The sequence below is a fragment of the Protopterus annectens genome, chromosome 17.part0, assembly GCF_019279795.1.
Source record: "Protopterus annectens isolate FY-2018-M chromosome 17.part0, PAN1.0, whole genome shotgun sequence".
Classification (NCBI taxonomy): Eukaryota; Metazoa; Chordata; order Ceratodontiformes; family Protopteridae; genus Protopterus; species Protopterus annectens.
The window spans coordinates 65,941,834-65,968,295 of NC_056751.1; the positions used below are offsets into that span (position 1 = coordinate 65,941,834).

The following is a 26,462-nucleotide window of genomic DNA, read 5'->3' on the forward strand; positions in this document are numbered from 1 at the left end:
GTGAAGGAGGGAGAGAGTTCCATTTCCTACCTAGAGAGAAGGAGAGAAGGAGTTGGCCAGCAGGGCGTTTGGGCTTGTGGATTGAGATTAAGTTTTGATGTTAAAATCTTAGAGATCTATTTGGGATGTACGGAGGAAGGATGTTTATTAAGGCTGGGCATTTATCAGGGTAGAATATTAATTTGTGAGCAGTGGTTAGTTGAAGATAGTCTAGGTGGTTAGAGAGTTCTAGCCAGTTCAGAGATTATAGGGAAAGGCAATGGTGGGTAGAGGTTTTGGATTTGGTTGCAAATTTAGAGATCTTATTATAGCAAATTTCGAGTTTAGAGGTGTTGGAAGCAGACAGGTTAGTTAGGAGTGGAGCTCCATATAGTAAAGATGGTAGAAGATAGGTAGTTGCTAAGGTATGCCTAGAAGAGTTAGAGAGAAAGTGGTTGTTCCTATAGAGCATACCTAGCTTTTGGTGGGTTTTCTTTATGTTTTGTTGTAAGTGGATATCAAATTTAAGGTGCTCGTCTATGGTGATGCCAAGGAGTTTTGCAGATGGGACCACTTCTATAGTAGAGTTGGTTTGGCTTAGGACTTTGAAAGCATTTTTGTCAAAAGTGAAAGCCTTGGAGGGAGGAAAAAGAAGAATTTTAGATTTATTAGAGTTGAGATAGAGATGATTTTGGTGCATCCAGTTCTCAGTAGTGGAAAAAGCTATTTGGGTTTTTGTCAGTAGTTCAGGAAGGTTAGAGGCAGCACAGACTAAGGTGGAGTCATCAGCGTATTGGATAACTGTTGTGTCTGGGATGGCAGTGTGAAGGTTATTTATGAAGATGTTGAAAAGCATGGGTCCAAGGATGGACCCCTGGGGAACGCCAGTGGGTGTTGGTAAGAAGGAGGAGGTAGAGTTTTTCCATCTGACAGCTTGAGATCTGTCTGATAGGTAGCTGGAGAACCAGGATAGAGTATCGGGGGAGAGATGAAGGTTGGCTAGATGAAAGAGAAGGTGTTTGTGAGAGATGGTGTCAAAGGCTTTAGAAAGATCTAGCAGTACAGTGGAAACTAGTAATCCAGAATCCCTGGCTTGATTGACTGTTTCTAAGAAGGATAATAAGGCAGTAATGGTGCTGTGGCCAGGGTAAAAACCATGTTGGGTGGGTGTTAGGAGTTGATTCTGGGTTAAGAAAGGCATGAGTTGGTGGTGGACACATTTTTCTAGAATTTTTGATATAGGTGAGAGTAGAGCAATTGGGCGGAAGTTGGAGATATTAGTATTTTTGCCTCCTTTATGAAGAGGTAGAATGCAGGCTGAGCGCCAAAGAATAGGCACGTATGATTCTTTTAGAGATCTGATAATTAAGATGCTGATAGGGAGAGCAATACCTTCAGCAGCACATTTAAGGAAGGAGGAGAGGATGTTGTCAGGGGCATTAGAGCATGGCTTTAGTTTGGATAAGAGCCTTTTTATAAACGTGGTAGAAACAGGTTTCAGCTGGAAATTGAAAGGGCAGTTAAAAGGGTTGTTAGGTGTAGGGGAAAGAGAGTTGGATGTATTATTGTTTGGAAAGGATTTAGTTAGCTTAGCTATAGATTCAATGAAGAATTTGTTGAAGTGAGAGCTTAGTTCTGTGTCAGTTATACTAGGGTCAGGGCAGGGGTTACTCCTGGATCCTGGATGGAGAAGGGAGTTAACTGATTTCCAGAATTGTTTTGGGTTCTTATTATAGCTGGACTGGAGTTTATTGTAGTAGTTTTTTTTTTGTCCAGGGTGATTAGTTTTTGCTTGGTCATGGAGTTGGGTGTATTGGAGCAGGGATGAAGGCATTTTATTTTTCTGGTAGAGCTTCCAGGATTTGTCCCTTTGATGCATGATTTGTTTTGTTTCTTTGGATAGCCAAGTTGAAGAATTAGCTTTGACTCGTTTGTTTCTTGGTGGGGCTAGGGAGTTAAGAGTATTTAGGAAGTTAGAGTTAAATTGTTCTACAGCATTGTCTAGGGGAAGAGTATTTAGGATCTACCAGTTAATTTGTTTAAAAATGTTTGAGAAAATTGTGGGGTTGAAGTTGCTGAGATTACGGGTGTGGATGTAATGGTGTTAATATTGGGTGGAATTAGCTGAGCGGTGTATGAAAGCGGGGAGATGGTCACTAAAGGTGTCGGGGATAGTGCCAGAAAGAATTATTTTGTTTGGATGAGAGACTAGGATCCAGTCAATGATGGATCCTGGGGGATGTTTTTTGTTAGGACGGGTGGTTGAGTGGATTACTTGGGTGAAGTTGTAGAGGTTAATGAATAGGGAGGGGGAAGATGAGTTGATTTTGTTCCAGTCAATGTTAACGTAAATTAACGTAAATAAAATTTGAAATAAAAGTTTTAAATTGTGTACTAGCCTGCCCTCCCGAATGTGCATGTTAAGCAGCCTATTGCAGACCCTTGGCCACTCCCCCCCCAGTTCTAACTTAACCTCTTTTTGTATTATAGAATCTGCTCTTGCTAATCCCACAAGTTAATATTTCCTTCAATCACTAGGTGCCAATATCTACCACTATACCTCTACATAGCTGGATGACTTATATTATCCTTAGGATTTTACTTTTGGGTTTATTTTTTATTCCCATACTAAATACAGGTTGATTATATAACTACTCCTTCACTCTATCCCTAACCCTGTTTAAATTCAAACTTTATCTCTAACCCTGCTTAAATACAAACTCCCATCATCTCAAAGCCCAGACCAACAGTAGGCTTGTAACTTACACTGAATACTTACTTTCTTGCCTGTTGTTTGAACAGCAGTGGCTGATACTTTCTCAGCTGCACTCACCTCCTTTTGCTCTTGACTTGCTCTGTTCGCCCTGTGGGCTCACTCCGCTCCCCTACCCTACCCCCAATTCCCACCCACTCCCAGGGGTCCTACTCTTATACCATCTAACCACACCCCTTCCACCTATCTCAACCCCTTTACCATTGTTAATTAACTCCAATTTCCTCATTTTACTTACCTATCACAATTTTCCTAACCACACCCTCCTCCAATTTCCTTCCACACTTAGTATACCTACAAACCATTAACAAGAACCTAACAACATACTCTTCCAGATGTATAAGCTACACTCCCCAGCCCTCTTACAGAGGTTATTCATACTTACACTTCTACCACCTCTAACTTTAGCTTACCTGCTAACCACCTATGAACACCCAATATATTCACACTTTCTCCACCCCAGTAGGCTATCTACCTCTTCTTCTCTACCTATTCTCACTTACCATGTTAACACAACATCTACTCCCAGCTATCTACTATCAAAATACCATAGGATAACCCATATTACATATGACTCTCCCAATCCCAGAAAATCTCTAACACTATGCAGTAAATTCCCAAATCCTAGATTTCAAACACTACTCCTCCTCTCTTTAAAAGATGGAGACATTCACCCAAACCCAGGCCCAATAACTGCTACTACCACTCAACTCCATAACCCCAACCCCATACTATCCATTCCCTTATCAAACCACCTAACTCACTCTTGTTAACTCACCTCAACATACGTAGCATTAATAACAAAGTTGCACAACTCCATCCTCTCCTAGAATTCTACTCCTTTGACATTCTTTGTTTAACAGAAACTTGGTTAAAACCTGTAACTAAAGACAATGAAGTCATCCCAACCGGTTATAATATTTTGCGACTTGACCATGCAAACAGAAAGGGTGGTGGTGTAGCTATCTTTTTTAAATCTGGACTACAAATTCCTACCTACAACTGTAAACCACTTCAAGACTCCAATGCTGAAATTCTTATTACCAAGCTTCAACTTAATGAATTCAAATCCATTTATATTATCTGCACCTATCTTCCACCTGGTAATAACATTAGAGAATATCCTTTGTTGGCTATCCCAAAATTTACCCCAAGAAACCATAATCCTAGGTGATTTTAACACTGATTGGAAGTGTTGCAGCAGTACCCACCTTACAAGCCATATTAACCTTTTTGGTTTTTCACAAATCATTATCTCCCCTTCCAGGATAAACAAGCCTAATAAGAAAGAAAGTACCTTAGATTGGATTCTCATAAATAATCATTCCCAAACATATGAATCTGGAAGCCTCCCTGATGATGTAAGTGACCACTCACTCACCTACATCATCAGGCTTAAAACCAATCTACCTAATCCAACCATATCTAGGACAATTAGAACCAAGAAAAACTTCAACCCCGATCTCTTCCAAAGGGAACTAAGGGCATGTAACTGGTCTCCCTTAAAATACCTAACACTGGAGGAAGCTGTTAATTACTTTAATTCTAACTTCCTAGTCATACTAGACCACCATGCCCTAACCCACTCTGTTAGAATGAGAACTAAATCTGCCCCATGGCTTTCAAAAGAAACCAGGCAAAAAATCCAACTCAGAAATAAATACTGAAATAAATCTCGCTTAACTAAAAACCCAGTAGATCAACAAAACTTCAGGCAACTAAGAAATGAAACTAAAAAAGCTGTACTGTCTGACAAAAGAAACTACTACCTACAATGCCAGCAGGCTCACCATAATAAACCACAAAAGTTCTGGGCAAGTATTAATCAATTATTACACCCAGGCCAATCCATCACACCAAACCCACAAGGCACAGAACAAGAGAACCCCAAGCAGTCTGTTAATGCCTTTAATACCTGTTTCACTGAAACCATTCAAACCCTTGCCAGTCAATTATCCACTCAGGACTTATCTATATCCATCTCTACCACCAACCCACCCCCTCCATTTCTCCTCCAACCAGTCCCAACTACATATATTCTTGCCCTTATCCAAAAACTGAAACAATGTACTCCTTCAGCAGACCAACTACCCGCCAAATATTTACAAAAGGGAGACAAATCTATCGCCTACCCCATTTCCATTCTTATCAATAGAACCATCAGTGAAGGACACATCCCTACAATATGGAAGGTCTCCCATATTATCCCCCTTCATAAGAGAGGTAACTCTACTGAACTCTCCAATTACCGTCCCATTGCCCTACTGTCTCCCCTAGCAAAGATCATGGAAAAATGCATCCATAGACAATTGCTAGACCACCTAATCCAAAATAACTTTACTTTCCAAATCTCAACATGGTTTCAGACCTTCCCACAGCACTACTACTGCCCTCCTTTCCTTCACTGACTGTATCAACAAAAACCGTAACCTCAATATGCTTTCCTCTGCACTGTTTATAGATCTAAGGCGTTCAATATGGTAAATCACCAGAAACTTTTAAATATCCTCAAATCTCTGTCACTAGACACATTAGCTATAAAATGGTTCCAATCCTATTTGGACAACAGACAACAGGCCGTTCTTTGGCATAATGCTCTATCTACCCATCTGCCCGTTAACATAGGTGTCCCTCAAGGGTCCATATTAGGACCTCTCCTATTTTCTTTATTTATCAACGACCTTCACCTAGCAATCCCCCAAGCTACATGCATACAATACGCAGATGATTCCACACTTATATGCTCAGCCACATCCATATCTGAACTGCACTCCCTTACCCAAAAGGTCTTTAACACAGTTGAACAATGGTTTACTCTACACCATCTCCTTCTGAACCCCCAAAAAACTAAACTCCTCCTTTTCACCCCTACTTGTAAGTCCCCTCAGTATACTTCACAGTAACATCCAATAACACTACTCCCATATCCCCAGACCCAACTACCAAGCTACTAGGTATCACCATAGATAACAACCTTAACTTTGACACCCATATTAACAGTACCCTAAAATCTGTTAATAGAAAACTAGGCTCTCTCTACAGGATCAAACCCTTCCTCTCTCCTGCAGCAAGAATAACTGTTGCTCACACTCATTTAATTTCTACTCTCTTCTATGCCTCACCCATATATACTAATCTCTCTAAAAACAACCTTAATAAAATTGAAAACTCCTACAATAACATAGCCAGATTTGCTACAGGTAACCCTTTCAGAACCCACCACTGTATTAACCTAAAACAACTAGGATGGCTTGAATTACAAAATCAGCTTAAATTCCATCATCTTACCATTGCCCACAAAACCCTCTACCATCCTACCAATACATCTCTACTATCGACCCTCATTATCCCCTACAACAATCTAAAGACCTTACGTTCATCACATAAACTTCTTGTAAATATTTGTAAATCAAACAACCGGGCTGGGGACTCTCTCTTCTCTAATTCTGTGGGAAAATCCTGGAACCTTCTTCCTAGCAAACTTTCCTCTCTTCCCTCTATATCACTCTTTAAAAACAACCTGAAACTTTTCCTCAGAACACACTGGTTGTGCCCCTGTACTAAACCTGACTGATCTACTACTGCTCTTACTTGGACCTGCCTACCCTCCTCTTCTCAGTAGTCTTGTTCCTTTTCTTAGAAACAACTGACCTAGTCCTTCAAGATATTTTACTCACATCCTCAGAATTTATTAATGGAGACTACTTTTACTCTTATACTGCATATTACAGTTCCTACTTTTTCATTATCACAACTTGTTTACTAATACTTTATATAACTCAGCTGCTATCTTTTTACATGTTGTATTGCAACTAACTTTGTGTTGTACTAACTCTATCTGTGTATCTTTTCACATGTTGTATTGCAACTAGCTTTGCATTGTACTAACTCTGCCTGTGTATTTTAGCACTTTGCTATAATCAAATGACCTCTGTGATTTTTCTCTGTTCTGTACCTGCATTGTTCATTGTACATATTAATTTTTTGTGTAAGTGATTGTATTTTGCTTCCTCGGAGCTTATTTCCCCGGGCCTCTACGGAAAATGGACATATATCCAGTTAGACTAGCCTGGTCAACAAATGTAAAATAAAATAAAAATAAAAATAAATAAAATAAATGAAATCCACATATCTGTTATCATTGTAGAAGTAAGGAAAAAGAAAACAGTATGCATAGTGACAGATCTGAACAGTGTTTATGGTGACTGTGGAGAGACAGCCAAGTAATGGGACACTGAATGGTTGCCAAGGGTGGGGCCAGATCCATTACCCTGGTTAGGGTCCCATTTGATCATGATCTGGTTCTGCATACTAGGCATCATCTGATCCAGTACTGGTGGAATTGCTGCACATCTGCAAGTCTAACAGCATTAGAAATACCCAACTGAAGGACCTAAATCTTGTTTGCAACATAAATTGAACATGATGGAGGGCAAGGTATGTTTCTCAGAGACTACCCGTAGAATGGAACAGGTGTCCTGTCCATGTGAACCAGAGTTTATCCCCAATCTGTTCAAACACAACCTGGACCAGTGGATTGAGAATCAGAAATTTACCCTGGACTGGCACTTAAGTGCCTATTAGACAGAGGCAGCCATGTAAACACAACTGCATGCTCTCAGGCAATCTTTTCTGTTATTTACAAATGGGAAAGTATGGCTAGGCTTACAAAGGCCTCCTAGGGCTATTAGCTAAATAGTTGCCTATGGACCTATGCTTCGTTGTGACATTTATCTGTCTTTTGCACAAAGAAGATAGAAATTACCCATCACAAAACATGTCCATATAGTTAGGTAACTGTACATCATTCTACTATGGTGAGTGGGATAATCTTTATAAAGGGTTGTGCAACCTTACTCCAGTAGAATAACAGATACTTCCAAACTTTCTTTAAGAAATCCTGTGCATACAATCTTTGTGAAGTACTGTAAATTAGATAATTTCATGAAATAACTGTGAAGAATTTTAAATTAGATGCACAGACCAATAGAAAGACATGGTTCGCTAGAACTGTCTTGATTGTTTTCTTTGGCATCTTTCCACATTCATAAGAAAGTCTAGCATACTCTTTGGAATATTGCAACAGTATAAAATGCCTCCAAAAAGGTAAAATAATCACTTTATTTGAACAAAAATACAACCGGTAAGTGCTTTTGTTCAGAAACAGAACTTCATCAGACCAAGTTGCAAAATCAAATCACTCAAGTTTAAATACTTTAAAAAAAATCACTTGACCCAATTAACTTAATGTTTAACCCTTTCCTTTTCAATATAACTTTGAAATTCTCTCATCCATTAATGCCTGGAAACACACAGGCACTCAGCATCACTTGCCAGCAATACTTCTTCCAGTCAAGCCTACTTTCAGCATCTCACCTGGTATCAAAATTATTTACTTGTTCTATTCAACAAATTTATAGGGCAGCCATGGTGGTGCAGCAGTTAGCGTTGCTGCCTCACAGCAAGAGGTTCTCTGGATCGATCCTTGACTGGGGTGCCTTTTGTTCAGAGTCTGCATGTCCTCACCGTGGTCGCGTGGGTTTCCTCCGGGTGCTCCGGTTTCCTCCCACATCCCAAAGACATGCTGTAAGTGGATTGGACACTCTAAATTGGCCCTAGGCATGAGTGCGTGCATGTGTGTGCCTTCTGTGGAAGATTGGGTGCCGGGCTGGCAACTCGACACTGTAAAACTCCACTGCCAATCTTGAGCGGACAGGTGATCCACTGTGGCGACCCCTAACCGGGAAAAGCCGAAAGAAGAATTACAGCAAATTTATAAAAGCATTTTTCATTAGCATAACAGAAAGCCGCATGTTTGGCCAATGCTTTGGAAAATCCTGCTTCTCCACAGCCCTTAAATGCTCATAAATTCTAAAGAAAAAACATCTGGTGGTTCGACCTATATAAAAAGCAGGGCATAACCCACACAACACTATATACACAACATATTTTGATCTGCAATTAAATCTCCCTAACATATTTATTTCATAATTTCTAACTGGTGCCATAACTGTAATACCCTCCACTATATGAAAACAGTATCACACGTATACATTCCTTTAGGGACTATCACCTAAACCTGTTCTTTTTCCTTTGTAAAAATACTCCTTTAGACACTTCCCCATTTTTGTCACAAAAATCTGACTCTCTCCTATTATTTATTCAGTTCTGGAAAATTCATCAAGAAGTTCCAATTTTTCTTAACTATGTTCTTAATACTTATTTCATCTACAGAATTATTGAAAAAGTAAACCAAAGAAAAGTTTTTGTTGTTTCTGGTATTATTACCTCCCATATCATCTGCATTTGACTGTTAAACAGTAGCATCCATACTGCTGCTATCAATAACATTGCCCACTTTAACCAGCTCTCTCTTTGAGATGGTGTCATGCATTATCTATTCAACCATCGTGGAGGGATACCCCCTTACACAAAACCTATCTTTCAAAACTTCACATTACATCCTAAAATAATGAACCTCATCAGTCAACCTGTTCACCCTGTTAAACTGACTCATAGCAATATTTATTTTCAACTTCACACTGTAATACTATTGTAGTGCAGGTAACTATTACTTTGTACTGATTTTTTATAAATTTTAGTATTCACTCTCCCTGCTTTTTTATAAACCACCAAATCTAAATAATTAATACTTTCTTTATTCAAACAAAAAGTAAATTTCAAAAACTCAGACAGTGAATTCAAATACTGCATAAACAACTCTAAATCAGATCTTGTCCCCTTCCAAATAAAAAACAAGTCATCAATAAAATGCTTTGGAATATTACTTGTGAGTTGTTGTTAACGGCCAAAGTACTCCTTGGAAGCAAGAATACTACAACTGAATGAGATACTTTATTAGCAATAGTTTTGAGAGAGATAGTGAGAGGGATATTGCAGCAATTAGTCTACCCACCCCTTAATTCCCAGTGCATATCTGGGCACCTGGTTTTCATGTACATTGTGCTTACTGGGAGATTTTATGTTATTTTTTTTCTGAGACTTGTGTAACTACTGTTTGCATACCTCACATTTCTCAAACAAAGTTTACATTTTGATCTTCAATGAATGTTTGTTTCAATGCAGTTTTAATGATTGCATAGCAAATAATTGAAGGGCTTTTTTTTGTTGATGTGTCTTTCGGCTTTTCCCGGTTAGGGGTTGCCACAGCGGAACTCCGGTCCGCTAATGATTGGTAGCTGATTTTTACATGCCGAGTTACCAGCCCTGACGCACAACCTTCAATGAAGGTACGCCCATTCACACATGTCCCCCACGCAGAAGACGCTTTAGCTGAGAATCGAAGGGGGACAGCGTCTTACTGTGAGGCGACAACTCTACCGCAGCACCACCACCGCGGGTTAAATAATTGAAGGGCATTTCCTGAAATTAAATTTAAAACTGAAAGCATGAAATATATGTTGTTGATAGCAAAAGTCTTGAGACCAGTGACAGCTCATACTGAAGATGAGTAAATTCTGCTTTGAAACACTTGCATACCTCTCAACTGTACAGATTTTCGCAGAATGCCCAGATTTTTGCCTCATATTTTTAGTCCATTTCTCATAAAATTGTGGTTTTCTAGCAAATCATTGGCAAATTTTTAAGTCAGAATATAATGAGAGACATGTGAGTTTCAGAATTCATGCCCTTCAGAAAATTCATGCTAATGCAAAACCTGTTATTCTATCAATTTTCTAAGTTTGTAAGAACAATGTTTAAAACGTGTCCCTATTTTGAGGCCTTTGTCCCCCATTATTGCTGGCTTTGTCCAGATTTCTTGCTCTAAGAGGTTGAGAGGTATGTGAAACAGTGTGACTTACAAGGGTAAGTTGAATCACATGTTATAAAATGCAGTAATTTCTCTTGATCTACTGTCAAAATTAGTAGCATTCTCAAATGAGTTTATGGAGATACTATCTTTTTCAACCCAGGGTAATCTAATTGCATTGTATAATTGTTCATTAGTGGGGACTATTTTAGCTTTTTTGGTGTAGTATTTGCTCTTTTTCATGTTGGAACAGATTCTGCTGATCAAATGTAATTTAGAGATTCAGTTAATGACATCAGAGCCAACCAGTCTAAACTTCCCAAACAAATGTTATGACTTTTGATGGTAGAGGGGTAGGAACAAATAAAACATTTCAGTTTGATTCTTGTGGTTCACTGAACTCAATAATGAAAATTCTGCCTACAACTGCGGTTTTCAGGAAAATTGAATTTATCCTCTATAAAATGTTATTTCTGTCAGATGCTCTGGTGCTGCACTATCTGCTTCAACTAAAAGTGTTTGTGCTTTGCTGTTTTTGCCTCCACTATGTATGAATTATCATCTCTCTTCCAGCCAGTCAACCCACTTCTTTCCCACTGCTATGGTGAGATTTGACTGGGAGGAGTTATCATATAGACAGCCATTAGGAGTGGTTCCTACTTTTTGTGGTATAACCCTACCTCCCTGCTTGTATCCAGTGAAGTGCCAATGAAGAAAACATGTAATGGGATGACCATGGAAGGTGTCTCCACATGTCTGCAAAAGTCATATTCTACATGTAGCCCTCTACCCACCCCACCATCCCCTGCCCCTGAAGCACTTAACTGTAGTTTCACCGGTCTTCACTGGGGAAGCTGCACTGCCTTGTTTATCTTGACTGAACACTACCCTCCCCACCTCCCAGGAGAGGTGAGTGGGTCACACCTCTTTATTTCTCCCCCTCATTGACTGAGTCATCTAGTGCCAGGGGCCTTAATCAAACCCTGGTTACCTGGCTCACAGTAAAGGCTCCATTTCTGTATGGTGTAGGGCCAGGCAAAGAATGCATTTTTAAAGAAGCTGTTGTATTTAGTTACTTGTTACATAATTATAATCTCATTTTAATTACATATGTGCTGTTTTCTAGTGCCTTTTGAAATAATGTACAATTTGCAGGCATTTATGTATATGAAAAGTCATTACCAATAGATATGCAGTTTCTGTTTTATGAAGTCATTAACTTTTTAAGATAGATTGCTTGATATGGTTGAACTTTCTTGTTGACAGGATCCTCTGATTCTGGATATGTCTTCTGAAAAGACAAAAGTAAAACAAATATTAAAAGAACTGCAAGCAATTATTGATGATCTCCAGAAGCGTGCTTTCCAATATAAATCATACCAGAAGACTTTTAAGGTGAGAATTGTATTGGGAAGAAATTTTTAAAATTTGAATTGCAGAAGTTTTTTTTACAGGTGCCTTGATTATGTAATAATAAAGATATTGTGAACTACAGACCTTAACAAAAATGAAGGCTCCTTTGCCCTTCTGATCAGCCCATTTATATACCTCGTGGGTGATCTAATACTAATGACCTTTCTTGGTGGGTCTGTGGTTAGAGTCCTGCCTTAAATTACAGTTTTGTATTTTTTTCTTAGAAGCTTCTATGCTGAGGAGCACACATGCCCTACTCTGTAATGCACTGTGATGTCATACAACAAAGGGACTGCACCTAGCTCAGCTTTTATTCTGCTGCTGGCACAGATTTTGAGCATGATTTTTTAATGAAAAAATTCCTATGTTTGATGCCTAAAACAGTGACACCTTCTAACTGGCTGTGAGGCTGCCAAGTAGTAATTCACAGAGGTTGATATTTCCTTGTGTAGGTATATTAGAAGAGCCACATGTGTACTCTGAGGTCTTTGCTGGACAGGCAGCAAAAACCTAGAGAAAGAAGACAGATGTCATCCTCTTGGAGGTATCTCTATTCTAAAAATGCCCCTTCTATCTCTGTTTGGCAAGCATGCCCTTAGCTATGAGGTCTCAAGTTTCTGCCCATTTCTTACTTTGGCAGGGTTCCACACTTGGTGGATGGTACCTTAGGGTGAATGTAGATGGATTTCATATATCAGCCAGAACATGCTCATGACTGATCTGAGCATGGGAAGCAATGCTTCAAATTACTAAGCCGTGGCTAGGTTGGCAGAGTTAGGCTGAGTTTTGCAGGGTCCAATGGCCCAAAACAGGATGACTCAACAGGTATTCCTACAACAGAACATATGGCTCATGTCTTCAGCTTTAGACAAATGTTGAAAGTATGTGGGACCTCTCCACAAAGGTTTAGGGTTCCACCAATAAGAAATATTGTCTGCTGCCAGCAATGAATCTTATGCAGGCTTCTCATTTCCATCTACCTCATTTGTGAGGTGTACACCAAAGCTATAGGTTCCTAACACCTGGCATCTAGCATCTGCCCATCACACACTTAATCATATGCATTTTAGTCATGCTGAGCTTGTTCTTGTTGAAGCTGATGGGAGGTGAGGGATTCCTTCCCCCTCTGCTTCTTATGAGCATGCTCAGAATGTAAGGGCTGTTATCTCTGTGATAAGGGCATTGAATCCTACCGAACTTTCCTAGATAATTCCATGTTGTGTCACTGGATGTGACTGAGTCATTCTGTCAGATTAGTGCTACTTGTCCACAAAGGAAGCTACTTCCTTTCAGACTGGGTGGGTAACACTTTCACTTCAAAATGCTACTTTTTTACAGTTACAATCTGGATAGCCTTTCTAGGACCTGATAGATCATGTCTTAAAGAGGAAGCAGGTCCTGTCCACTGTGGAAGACCTGTATGAGCCCCCTCTAACTCCCTCCATCTCTTCTGCCTCTAGTCCTAGTTAACCCACTAAGAAAAACAAACCTCTTTGCAGGCCAGGAAAGTCCTTCAAGTATCACATGGTCTTGCATCCTCTAGTGTCAGCCAAGTTGCTAAGGTGCCCCAGCACTTACATTACTAATTATCTTTTGGGGCTGCTGATTCTATGTGTTTCTTTGATTTATCTAAGTTCACATCACAAAAGCACATCAACATACTTCTCATCTATAATGAGCTTGGGTACAAAAAAAAAACATGCAGCACTTGTGCTCAGACTTGTCACAGTGCAAGCAAACGAAACATAAAAACTAAGCATTTTTCATCCTGGATTACAGCATGTGTGGGGGCTTCACGCCAGCCTCCATTATTTTTTTATTCTCACACTGAGGTTATTGCATCTCAGAGAAGTGATCCCTAATAACCAATGTTAAATCTGTCTTTCCTTTTTCTGGGAGGCAATGAGACTGGACCATTCACTTAATATGTGAGCAGTACAGTCTCACTAAATGTGAATGTGGGAACTGTGACATACAAGCTTACATCTTGAGCTGTTATGTCTTGGCAAATATTATATGAGCTTGAATGATCTGAGCAACCCAGGGCTGCCTGTAAGAAAGTCATTGTCTGAGTTTGCCCTGGCTTTGACAGCCATCAAAAAAAAAAGTGATAAGTGGTCACAACTGGCTACATCTTAGAGATCTTAGGTTCTCCAACAGAAAGAGTTCTGCTTGGAGACCAGGTTAACTCTGCAGAGCTTTTTGGGGAGGCCCACACTCTATTTCTCAAAGCAGTCATAGAAGCTGTCCCTGTTTTGGAATGTGGCCAAGAGTTCTACTGCCATCTCTTCCTGATATCGAACCTTAGCAACTGCAGTATGCATATCTTGATCCAGGTGGAGGCCCTTCAGAGGTCAAGTTCCTGTTTCTGCAGGACACCTGGGTGCTGTTACTGTACACCGTGCATATGTTCTGGCAGGTTATTATCCGTACTCCACATAGGACATCCTTTTTTTCCACATTAAGTGGGTACCATTTTCACTACAAAGTTCTGCTGTATGAAGTTTCTAGTGCAGCCACTATGTTTACTAAATGTTAGTTATACTAACATACTACTTTCCTTTTCCCTAGCTCGCCTCTGGAACTCCCTGCCACCTCTTATTCGTACAGACAACCACTCTACCTTTAAGACCCTGCTTCATTCCCATCTCAAAACCCTCTGGGAATGTTCCTGCTCTCATCCCACATTACTCACCTCTTTTTTTCCCCATTTCTCACACTCCTTTACTTCCCTCTTCTCTTCATCATACTGAGCTTCTCTGACTACTACCATCTTCATTTTTCTCATTTATTCCTACTCTTGCTCTACTATTTTTTTCTTATTGTCCCACCCTTCTTACATTCAACAATTAACACCTCTTATCCCCCATCCTACTTTAACTCTGCTAAGATTTCATGTAAAACTGTAATGCCAACCCTGTGTTATTTCATATTCTAACAAATTTAACAGGAATATGCACCAATGGATTTTTTTTATTTTAATTGACCTATGTGTGTGTGTGTGTGTGTGTGTGTGTGTGTGTGTGTGTGTGTGTGTGTGTGTGTGTGTGTGTGTGTGTGTGTGTGATTTTTACTTTTACTTTTTTAACTGAATTTTCACTGCAATCGTAGATTTTTTATCATGTTATGTAATACCATCATTCTTCAATAGTATTACGTAAATGTAAATGCATTGTCTTCATATTATATTGTTCATGGAGCTTTTCTCCCCAGGACTCCATTGAAAATGGGCTGTTCTTGGCCCAGTGGACTATCCCAGTAAACAAACTGTAAAATAAAACAAATAAAGAAAATCATAGTAGCCAAAGGTTTGCAAGAGGAACTACATGTGATCTAATTCAGTTAGGGCCACAGTAGTGGTTAATTATAACATTAGAGTTTATCCACCTTCTAATATGTGTTGATATGAATGGAGTTCCCAAACTGCTCTTCCCTACCAAGGGTATTGCTGGTCTCAAACATGCAAGGATACTGACGTAGGTGGTGCAAAACTCACTTAAAAACAGTGTTTCTATATACTCACTTCAGTTCTTCTCACCTCTTGAAAGCTAGTTATTCTCGTGGTCTTGCACTGGAAAATTGTGCCATGGTGTTGTTTTCATATGCTGTGTGGCTTTTCCCCAATTATTTTAAAGTAAAATTGATGTTTGAATATTATCTGGCTCAAAGGTACATCTTACTGTCACTTGTTTAGTCAGGATACAATAGACAAGAGTTCATGGGTTCTGTTCAAGCAGCTTTATTATGTACAAACACATCAGGATTGAGGCTTAATACTTTAACTTAGGTAAACTTATAAACAAATTAGCTATTAGTCTCATACATGCTCACTCTCTGGCTGCAATCTCAAAATGATACTGAGCATAGCATGTGCTTGCTATTTATATATGCACGTTCAGTCATTGAAACGCTTCTTAAAGGCACAGCAAACACACCGTTATACATCCTCTCTCATTGAGAAATAAGTCATGTAATGTTGAAGACAGTACCTGACATGCAATCAGTATAAATAATTCTTGGTCATGCAATTATGCAGAACTAAATACACATATATACAGCTGAATCTGCATCGCTGTGTATTTCACATTAGGTGTGGAAATACGACCAGATTGTGTGGCATAGAAATTAGAATCAGATTTAGCAACTAGGACTGTCTCTGTGGAATGTTCAACTTTCGGGACAACAGGAACATCATCAGGAATCGAAGTAGAAGATAAGACATGTACTGCAACAGGAATATTGTCTGGTTGCTCTGAGATCTAGAGTCTGTATCACAGGAACAATGCAGCGATATCGATTCTGATATCGGAAGATGTCTGCGATTTTTCCTGTACTCCACACCCTCAGATTCTACAAAGTAGGATCTCAGCTCGGTACATATATCTGTAAATTGACCAATCCAGTCGAAATCTTTTGCCGTTTGTATGCTCACTCTCCATGGGTGCCGGAACCATACAGCCAGGGGGAGGGGAAGCCCCCCCACTTTTACAGCTACAAGACCTGTTGGGAAAAATTAATGAAGTGGTGTTTTCATGCTAACATGGATTTGCGCGGGGAAAATAACTAACTAAACTAGCTGTTTTTGTTCTCTTATTGCTCTGTGTTACAGGAGTTATGCTGCCGCTGTTCCGTTGATGCTGCCAGAGTCATGCCGGTAAGGAGAGTTTTGTTCTTTTATATGCAGGAGTTATTCTGCTCCTGTGTGTATGTGTGTGTGTGTGTGTGTGTGTGTGTGTGTGTGTGTGTGTGTGTGTGTGTGTGTGTGTGTGTGTGTGTGTGTGTGTGTGTGTGTCTGTGTGTGTCTGTGTGTGTCTGTGTGTGTGTGTGTGTGTGTGTGTGTGTGTGTGTGTGTGTGTGTGTGTGTGTGTGTGTGTGTGTGTGTGTAAAATGCCCCAATTAGGTATACCTGGTGGTTAGTGTTACTCAGGCTCAAGCAAGAGCCTGAATTCTCTACCCATACCACCACTTATGATTCAGGGAGTTGAGTCCATAGCTCTCCACTGTCCAGATTTTCACAGAATATTTGTCTCATACTTTTGGTCTGTTCCTCTTAAAATTTGTGTTTTTCTGGCAAATCAGAGAGAATTGAATTCACTAAATAATGATAGCTCTTTAGATTTCAGTCTTCCTATCTTTCAGGAAATGCATGTTAACACAAAACACTTTATTTTAGCAACTTTCTAAGATTATACAAGCAATATTTAAAATATATCCCTGGTTTTGGGCCTGTGACCCCCAAATAAATGTTGGCTTTTTCCAGATTTCTTGTGCTGCGAAGATGAGAGATTTAGTTGATTGTCAAGTGGATTTTACAAGTAGCTGAGAGCTCCAGGGGAAGAGAAGTTTAGTGCTACTTATGGTAAGTCATTTGCATTGTTAGTAGCACGACAGGTAGTATACTTGCTTTTGATGCAGAAGGCTGTGGGTACTACTCCCACAGTATGCAGATGGATCACTGATACAAGGTGACCAATGGCCCCAGTTATTCCAGGACAGTCCCCGTTTGGAAATCTCTGTCCCGGAATCCCAAACATTGTCTTTGGGACACAGAAATGTCCCAGTTTAGACTGCTCAGTCTGAATGGTGACTTGACTTCCCAGGATGGCCAGTCCCCCTGTTTTCCCTTCCTAAGCAGCTCTGGAGACTTTGCGATTTTTCAGGGATGCCATTGGGTATGGGGTAAGGTCGGATGCCTTTGCCCTGGAAAGAGCCTTCCAGGCCCTGCCACCATCAGTCAGTCAGTCCTTCAAGGACTTCCGTTGTGGGGGGGGTTCTGCTTCACCCCTCTCACCCAGGGAGGAACTCTCCAGGCCCTACACCCATCTGCGTGGTGCTCCCGTACTGACTTCTGTCAGGGCCAAACCCTACACTCCTCCCCTTTGACCTGGCCAAGAGACCTTCCCAGCTGCGGCCTTCCATGTCAGGGGACTCCACCACCTGCATGTCTGCTGCAGGCTGCCAAATTGTGCTGGATCACTCATGCCCTCGGACCCCCTCAGGGGAGTTTCCTCTGATCCCATCCACTCCTCCGGGACTCCCCTCGGCTGCTGAGAAACAGATCCTCTCTCATGAAGGCCTCAGAGTCCCCCTGCTTTTTTAAACACATTCTAACAAGTGTTGCTGTATTATACAAGGAATATAATTTAATACAATCAGGTTGATACAATCAGGAAGGTGAATCAAACAACTTATACATGTATGCTTGCTCACAGGATGCAGGAGATCAAAATAAGGGAAGAGGCCAGTCACCAATGTTGTCCCCCAAGGTTCGGTGCTGAGACTTTTTCTGTTTGGCATATACATCTCAAAAGTAAAAGGAAATACCAAAGGGCTTTGGCCGACTAAGTTTGAGATGACTGCAAGCTAGGAGCAGTTATTGAATCCCCAAATGATTTAATCATCTTGCAGGAAGGTTTGTCCCAAACAATAACTGGTGCCAGAATCATGAATTGAAACTAAACTCCAAGAAATACATTATTGTATCCTTCGGGAAGTCATCTACTCCACGGAACTGCCAAATTGACAATGCCGCATGAGAACTGACCCAGTTGTTTTCCATTTGGGAACTTGTGTGTATAGTGACCTAACGTTTGACCAACATGTGCCCAGAGTCATAAGAAAGTCTTTCTATATTGCACAACTTATAAACAAATTGATTGTGACTAGATCTAGAGATGTTATTGTCTCCCTTTACAAAGCCCTCATTAGGTCAATCATTTTGTATAATGCCCACTTTGGCATATATCTGTCCAGACCCATTCAACAATTGGAATACCCACAGAGATACCTTACTAAAAGGATACAAGTCCTAAACAGTAAGTCTTGCATGGACCACCTCAAAGATTTATTGGGTTCATATTACGTTGTCGAATGACAACAATTTCAAATGCTCAGAAGAACGAAACTGCCAAATATCGAAACTTTTATTGTGGGGGGCTGCACCACCCCCCACCCCCCGCTAAATATATATACTAACTTCGAGATTGCACTAAAGTGAGGAAAGGGAAAATATTCCAATCTTTACTGTACTGCGATCCCGCAATCCGAACTTCGATATGCAGCGGTTTCGTTCTTCTGAGCATTCAACATTGTTATTATTCGACAATGTAATAGGACCCCGAATTATCACTATACTCAGTATCCTACAGAGTGCTTAGAGGTGACGTGTGTGGCATACAAGGCATCCTCTGCCCTAATCCACATGGACCTACTGAACATCAGCAAGTCAAATGGCATCAGAAATACTCAGTCAAGGTATCTAAAGTGAATGTTGTGCAGAGACAAATATATATTCAGAACAGACTATCCATTCAAGTAAAACAAAGCTCATCCCTGTCCATATTCAAATGCAACTTGGATCTAAGGAGGGGTAATAGAAAATGTACTCCAGGATTAACCTTAGTGCCACTAATGGATAGAGGCAGTTCCCAAATGCTGCATCCCTTACATGGGTCCCCTCAAATTATCTACAGTGTGATCTCACTAGAGCTAATATACAATTATCAGCCATAGGATAGGTAAGACCAATCAGGAAATATTATTTCAAGCACCAAAATGGAAATTGGATAACCTTAATATGTCCTCCAAGTGAAACTATGTTGTGGTAGTAAATAGTTTTAAAAAATTGCCCATTTTAGCTCACTAAGTTTCCTTGTCACCGCCCCCCCAGTCTTCAACAGCTTCCAGCGCCTCTGTCACTCTCTCTCCTTCTTTCAGTGGACAAAGAAATCTGATTAAAGCTGGACTTCTGGAAAGAACACTTTCAGAATAGTTCAGCTCTAATTGTCTTGTAGTTCTTAGCTTTAGCCCACAACAAACTGAAACTGATAGGCAGCATTGTTCTGGTTTGCCTAGATAGAACTCTCTGAGCAGGTGAGCCAAGTATTATGTGGTATGTTTCTGAGATTAAGTAAATTCAAATAGACATTGGTATTGTCACGCATTGACCTATCAAGTAGTTCCTTTGCACTCTGCACTGCACATTCAGCTAGACCATTTGACTGAGGATATTCTGGACCACTAGTAACATGTACAAAGTCCCATTCTCTTGCAAATTTCTGAAACAACTGACTAGTAAATTGAGTATCATTGTCAGAAATAACTTTGCGTGGACTACCATGGACTGAGAAATGACATTTCAACTTAGTAATAGCAGCGAACATTATGTTATGTAGTAAATCATTCTCAAACCAGTTCGAATAAGAGTCTACCAGTACCAAGTAATGCTGACTGTTCCACTCAAATATATCAGTAGCTACTGTTGACCAAGGAAGTTCAGGAACCTGACTTAGCTGAAGTGGTTCTTTTTGCAAATGCAGTTTAGTACTATTACATACTGAACAAGATGAAAGCACTTTATCAATGCCCCTTGCTAGAGAAGGCCAAAATACTAGTTGTCTCGCCCTTCTTTTGGTAGATTCGGAACCTGGGTCACCATGATGCAAAATCTGGATGTATTCATGTTGTAAGGAAGCAGGAACAACAATTTTAGGACCTTTTGAAAATAATGCCATCTTCCATCAACATCTCATCTCTGTAAGGAAACAAAAGATTTTACTTCAGCTGGTACACTAGATTGCTTTCACATCCATCCAACATTAATGTAGTGGTTGAGCTTTTCCAAAACTGAATCAATCTTTGTATAATATCGCAGGTCATCAAGTCTTGTGGTAGATGTCAAAGTCAAAATTCTCTGTATGAAGTTGTTACATTGCATTTCTGGGTGATCTGAATAAGGTATCAGCCAGATAAAGAAGTTTGTCTTTTGTATACACCATTTCAAAGTTGTACTTTTGCAATTTGAGTATCATTCTTTGTAATCTTGATGGAGCGGAATGCATAGACTTCTTTAAAATAGTAACTAGAGGTGGGTGATCAGTTTTGATCTGAATAGCTCAACCATAGATATAATCATGAAACTTGCAACATGCAAACACTATTGCCAAAAGTTCTTTCTCAATTTGAGCATATTACATTTCAGTTTGGGTAAGAGTTCTTGATGCATAGGCTACTGGTCTGCCTTCTTGAAGAATGACTGCACCAAGACCAAAATTTGAAGCATCACAGGAACGGGTTACTGGCTTATTAACATCATAGTATCTTAATGTACGTGGGGTAGCAATTTTCCGCTTAAGGTCTTCAAATGATTTCTGCTGCTGTTCTAACCAAGACCACGTAGCATTTTTGCATGTCATCTGTCTCAAAGGTGCTGTCAGCTCACTGAAGTCTGGTATAAACTTGTCTAAATAGTTGACCATACCAAGAAAATGTTGTAGTACTTGAACATTATATGGTGCCGGCATCTCGAGAATGGCTGCTTGCTTAGATGGGTCTGGTTGCAAGCCAGTGCTAGTAAATAAATGACCTACATATATAACTTCTGGTAGTCTGAATTTGCACTTCAGAGGATTGAGCTTTAAGTTCACTTCTCGTGCTCTGTCAAGAACTTTCTTAAGGTTTCTGTCATGCTCTGCTTCACCATTGCCTCCAGCCAGTAGATCATCTACTATTATGGCACAGGGATAACCTGAAAAAATTTGCTCCATTGCACGCTGAAAGACTTCACTTGCAGAATTTGTTATAAATGTCATCATTAGGAATCTACATCTGCCAAACGGGGTACTGAAAGTAGTCAGTAATGAGGATTTGCTATCAAGCATCACTTGCCAAAATGAACTTTTTGTATCCAAGACAGAAAAGACAGTGGCATTCGGTATTAGGGCTGCTACTTCTTCGATTGTACGCATTGGATGATGCAGTCTGCTCAATGCTTTGTTCAAATCCCTTGGGTCAATACATAGATTTCATCTGAGCCTTCCTTGAGGGCTGCTACCATGGACAACATCCATTCACTTGGTTATGTAACTGGACAAATTAATACCTTGCTGCACCATTTTATCCACCTGAGCTTTAACTCTATCTCGCATAGCTATTGGAACTCTTCTTGCTGGTCTGACTACTGAACTGACCTCTGGGTCTAACTTCATAGAATGCACAAGTGGAAGTTTGCTCAACTTGTCATTGAAAACATCAGCATACACTGGGAAAATAGCTTTGATGAAATTGGAACAAGGAGATGTGTTTATATGATGAACTTCTTTGGTAAAAGAAAGCAAATTCATTCTCAAACTGTCTCTGAAACCCAATAATGACTGCACAGGTCTTCGGACCACATAGAATCACAAGCTGTAACAGTTCTTGGCCAAATAACATGAAAGTACTACTGAGCCTTCGGTTTGAATTTCTTCACCTCCATAAGCAACATGTTTCGCACAGCTGGCCACATTGAGTTGTTCATTAGCTCTCACTTTAGCAAAAGTATCTACTGCCATAACATTACACTTTGAACCAGTGTCTACTTTGAGCTCGGTGGATTTACCATTGATCTGAATAGTGCAAAACACTTCATTTTTTGTCAACAAAATCACTGCATCAACCCTTTCACCAACTGCTGATACACCATCCACATAGAAAGTGGACTATTGCAATTCTGTTTGATCAGTTTGCTTTTTTGAATGAGTTTTCTTTATATCTGTGTGAGGTTTACTTGATTTGCAAAACTTTTGAAAATGATTCAATTTTTTACACTTGTGGCATTGCTGACCAAATGCTAAGCATTTCTCTCTTTTAGACTCATGGCTGGCACCACAATTGTGACAATTAACAATAAGGCTGGACTTGGGTTTTGCTGATTCATGCTTGTACTGCACTAAGCCTGATGAGCATGCTCCTTTCTTAGAACTTGCTGGAAAAATACTTGGTTTCCTTGGTGAACCAGCAGGGCTGTGGCTGCCATGTGCTTAGGCCTGCTTCCATTTGCCACTTGTTGCATGCTGTCTACATTTGCACTGGAGCCTGCTGAAACTAAACTCATCAATTGCAAGCATACTTGTGTGCCTTTCTGTAACTTCATGGATTTGACATATCTCTATAGCTTTGTTCAATTGCCTTGAAGCAAAATCTTTCTCACAGCAGCACTATTAATACCACACACAAGCCTGTCCCTTATTAACTCATCTTTTAAGTCACCACACCGACACGTCTTAGCTTTGTTTCTCAGGTCAGTTATATAAGCTGCAAATGCTTCCCCTGGTTTCTGATCTCTTGTGTAAAACAAGTACCTCTCTTATGTAATATTTGTCTGGGGGTTACACATCTCTCTGAATTTGCACTTCAAATACTCTTCTCTTGATTCAGCCTGTACAACAATATGATGATTTTCACCTTCTCCCTCATATACTGCCAGTGCATACACAAATGAACGCTCCCTTTCTATGGACTCTGACGCAGCTAGGTTTAGCCTCTGAATAACTGAACTTTGCAAAATAAGTCTCTCGGGCACTGTAATACTCCTGAAATAACTGTATTGCAAGAAATCACCTCTTATCAACATAAATATTTCAAATAACTGCACTGTGCAAATGAACTGAGCAGGAGAAGTTCAGAATAAGAAACATTTCAAAGTAATTGCACTTTGCAAATAAACAATACACAGCACACTGAAACTTCCCCAGAATGGTGGCACTTCACTAAATAAATCTTTACAGTGCAAAACACACTCTGTAATGGCGGCACTTTGCGAATAGACACACCCAGCACAACAAACTTTTCGAAATGGCTGTACTTTGACTGTACTTCATGAAATAGTTGTACTTTGCACACTAACAGACTCTTTGGAATAAATGCACAGTAATAAGCACACACTGTAAGCACTTTTACACACCTTGAGATACTTCAGATAACTTTAGTTATGCCCTGAATACAATACAAAGCTGTAGTTATGCCAAACACAGCACTTTGCCAGAAAACATGCAGTCACCTTGCTTTATTTATGCTTAATGTGCTCCTTTTGCCCTTATTATATTTGTTTTGTTCGTTTAATCTCTTTTCATGCCCATTGTACTTTTCTTGTGCCCATTTTACCCTAAAAATGCCTGTTTTGCTTTAAACATACTTGTTTTGCAATTCTAAGGTAATTTCTGACTATTTATGTACTTTTCTGACAATTGTTTTATCAGATAACTTAATCTTAAGCATTTTGTTTGATCAATAAACTTTTGTGCCTTTCACTTGTTCAGTAATGCGGTTTGTGCCCTTGTAATGCTCCATTTTATCTTTTTTACAAAATAAAGTGTTTGTGCAAGTTTTCGTTACCTTTGGTGCATTTCTGGCTCTTTTTCATGCTTTTTTTTCTTAGTTTAGTTTCACTGTCATCTCTGCACCTCACGGCTCTGAATATCAGCTTCTGGCATCTCGGTTTTGACATATCGCTCGTCTAGTCAGGATACAATAGCTGAGACTTTGTGGGTTCTGTGCAAGCAGCTTTATTATGGATAAATGCATCAGGATTAAGGCTTAATACTTTAACTTAGGTAAACTTATAAACGAACTAGCTATTACACTCATACGTGCTCACTCTCTGATTGCACTCTGAAAATGGCACTGAGTATAGCATGTGCTCCCTATTTATATATGCACGTTCAGTCCTTGAAATGCTGCTTAAAGACACAGCACACACACTCTGTTCTACGTTACCCCACTAGGTGAATTAATAAGTGCTCTTGATAGACAAATTGCTACCAAAGATTGCTACAACTACACTCAGTACTTTGCTTATGGCATGCCCCTGATTTAGAATAATGTATTCTCTGCAAGAAATATAGTAAAGCAATGGGTTTAAGGGGATTATAAGTATCATCCCCATATTTACTAGGTAAAAAACTCAGGTAATTAGAAAGCGTTCTAATGAGAAAGAATTACCATCCTTGCCACATTGCTATGGTGAAGGAGAGAAGACCGTAATTAATCTCTGAGGGGTCATAAATCACGGATTAAAAAAATCAGTCTCAGGTTCACCCAAACATGGTACAATGATGGAAGAACTACAGCTGGTTAAAATGAAGCAACACAGATGTCAGCATAAATACTGTATCCTGCTACAATTATGTTGTAGTTACATGAATTACCATAAAAACGTTTCTAAATGTGCAACTGTAAAAACCCCTAATTCTACACATTCTTGAGATGTAATTTATGTTAGTGCGGCCTCTTCTAGTGTGCCAAATTTACCTCAGGCTGTTACAGATTACAGATCATTTGCCATAGTGTATATGAAAGTGATGAAATAGGATGTCAGATTTTTCAGCCTACCTTCTTCATATTTGTCAATGGGTTTAATGCTAACTGTACAGACTTCTTTAAAAAACAAAATAAACAGTCCCAGCAAGTTGTTGCTAAACAAAAATTTTAAAAATCAATAGCATGAAGGTTCCAAAACCAAAAGAAGGGCCCCCCCTCCAAGAACAAAGGACAGTCTAATAAGTATGAATGACTATTTTCAGAACTCCCCTCCCACCCTGGCAAATCTTTAATCCTCCCAGAAAGTCTGACCTTCCATTTCTCGTTGGCAAGAGATAGCTTCAGACAGATGGGTTCTGAAGGTAATCCATTATGGTTATAGATGGAAGTGGAAATTTAGCCATCCTTTTTCAGGGATTTCTCTCATCCACCAGACAAAACTCCTCTTTTCCCGCCTGCTATTCAGCATCTCCTGTCTTGGGGGTGATTGAAGTGGTCCCTCCTCCTAAGTTATGAGATATGTTTTATTCAAGAATGTTTTTGGTGCCCGAGAAGGAAGACTCCTGGAGACCAGTTCTGCATCATTCCTTTCCCAACCTGTTTATGATAATGCCCAAGTTCAAAATGTTATCCATTCACAACTTGTTACCCCTTATTTCCTCATTTGAGCTTCCTGGTGACCATAGCTTTAAAAGATGCATATCATCACAATCCTATAGCTCCAGATTTCAAATATTTGTTAAGGTTTCTGTGTCAGGATCTCATTATCAGTTTTCTGCATTACCTTTGGTCTATCCACTGCTTCAGGGGTATTCAAAATGTGTCTAGCTCCTGTGATAGCCTATTGCCGACTGCAAGGTATTAATATTTTTCAGCAAAAGAAGAAACACCAGCTGTACCACAGCAACATAGTTTATAAAAAAAGTAAGCACTTTCAGGGATCCAACACCTGCATCAGACAACAAGTGAATATACCGTACATAGGTTCATAGATTAGTACTAAGCTAACTGCCCTTGCAAGCCATTTTAAGCCTAGCCAATTATCCCTTGTGAGACTCAAACCCTGCACCTTGTGTTTCTAAAGCAAACACCTTAACCATTAGGCCACCATCCCAACCCTATTATATATTAGAGAATTTGTACACCGGCTGTTTCATTAGTTGGAGAGAGATTTTTGCTTTGTGCATTCATATTTTTCCTTATCTCAATGACTTGCTTATCTTTGCAGAGACTTTTTCAAAGAGTCAGGAATCTGTCACTTGAGTGAAGGATCCCTTACATAGACTGGGGTTCCAGGAGAACATAAAAAAATCTTGTCTGACTCCTTCTGACAAGATTGTTTTTCTGGTGTGTATCCTGTACAACTTAGTTTAAAGAGCTGTTCTTCCACAGAAAAAAGTAGATTGGTTTCTAGAACAATTCCTGAGGTTTTTCTACCCAGACTACTGT

The 26,462-nt window shown here is 39.8% G+C and overlaps 1 protein-coding gene across 1 annotated transcript in view; it reads left to right on the plus strand.

The window, feature by feature from the left end:
• DNAH6 (dynein axonemal heavy chain 6) overlaps positions 1–26,462 on the plus strand; it is a 5,071,261-nt gene that overhangs the window by 874,711 nt on the left and 4,170,088 nt on the right. Inside the window, exon 17 of the mRNA XM_044059309.1 lies at positions 11,790–11,918. Within this exon, the coding sequence (XP_043915244.1) occupies positions 11,790–11,918 (129 nt within the window). The remainder of the gene's footprint in view (positions 1–11,789; positions 11,919–26,462) is intronic.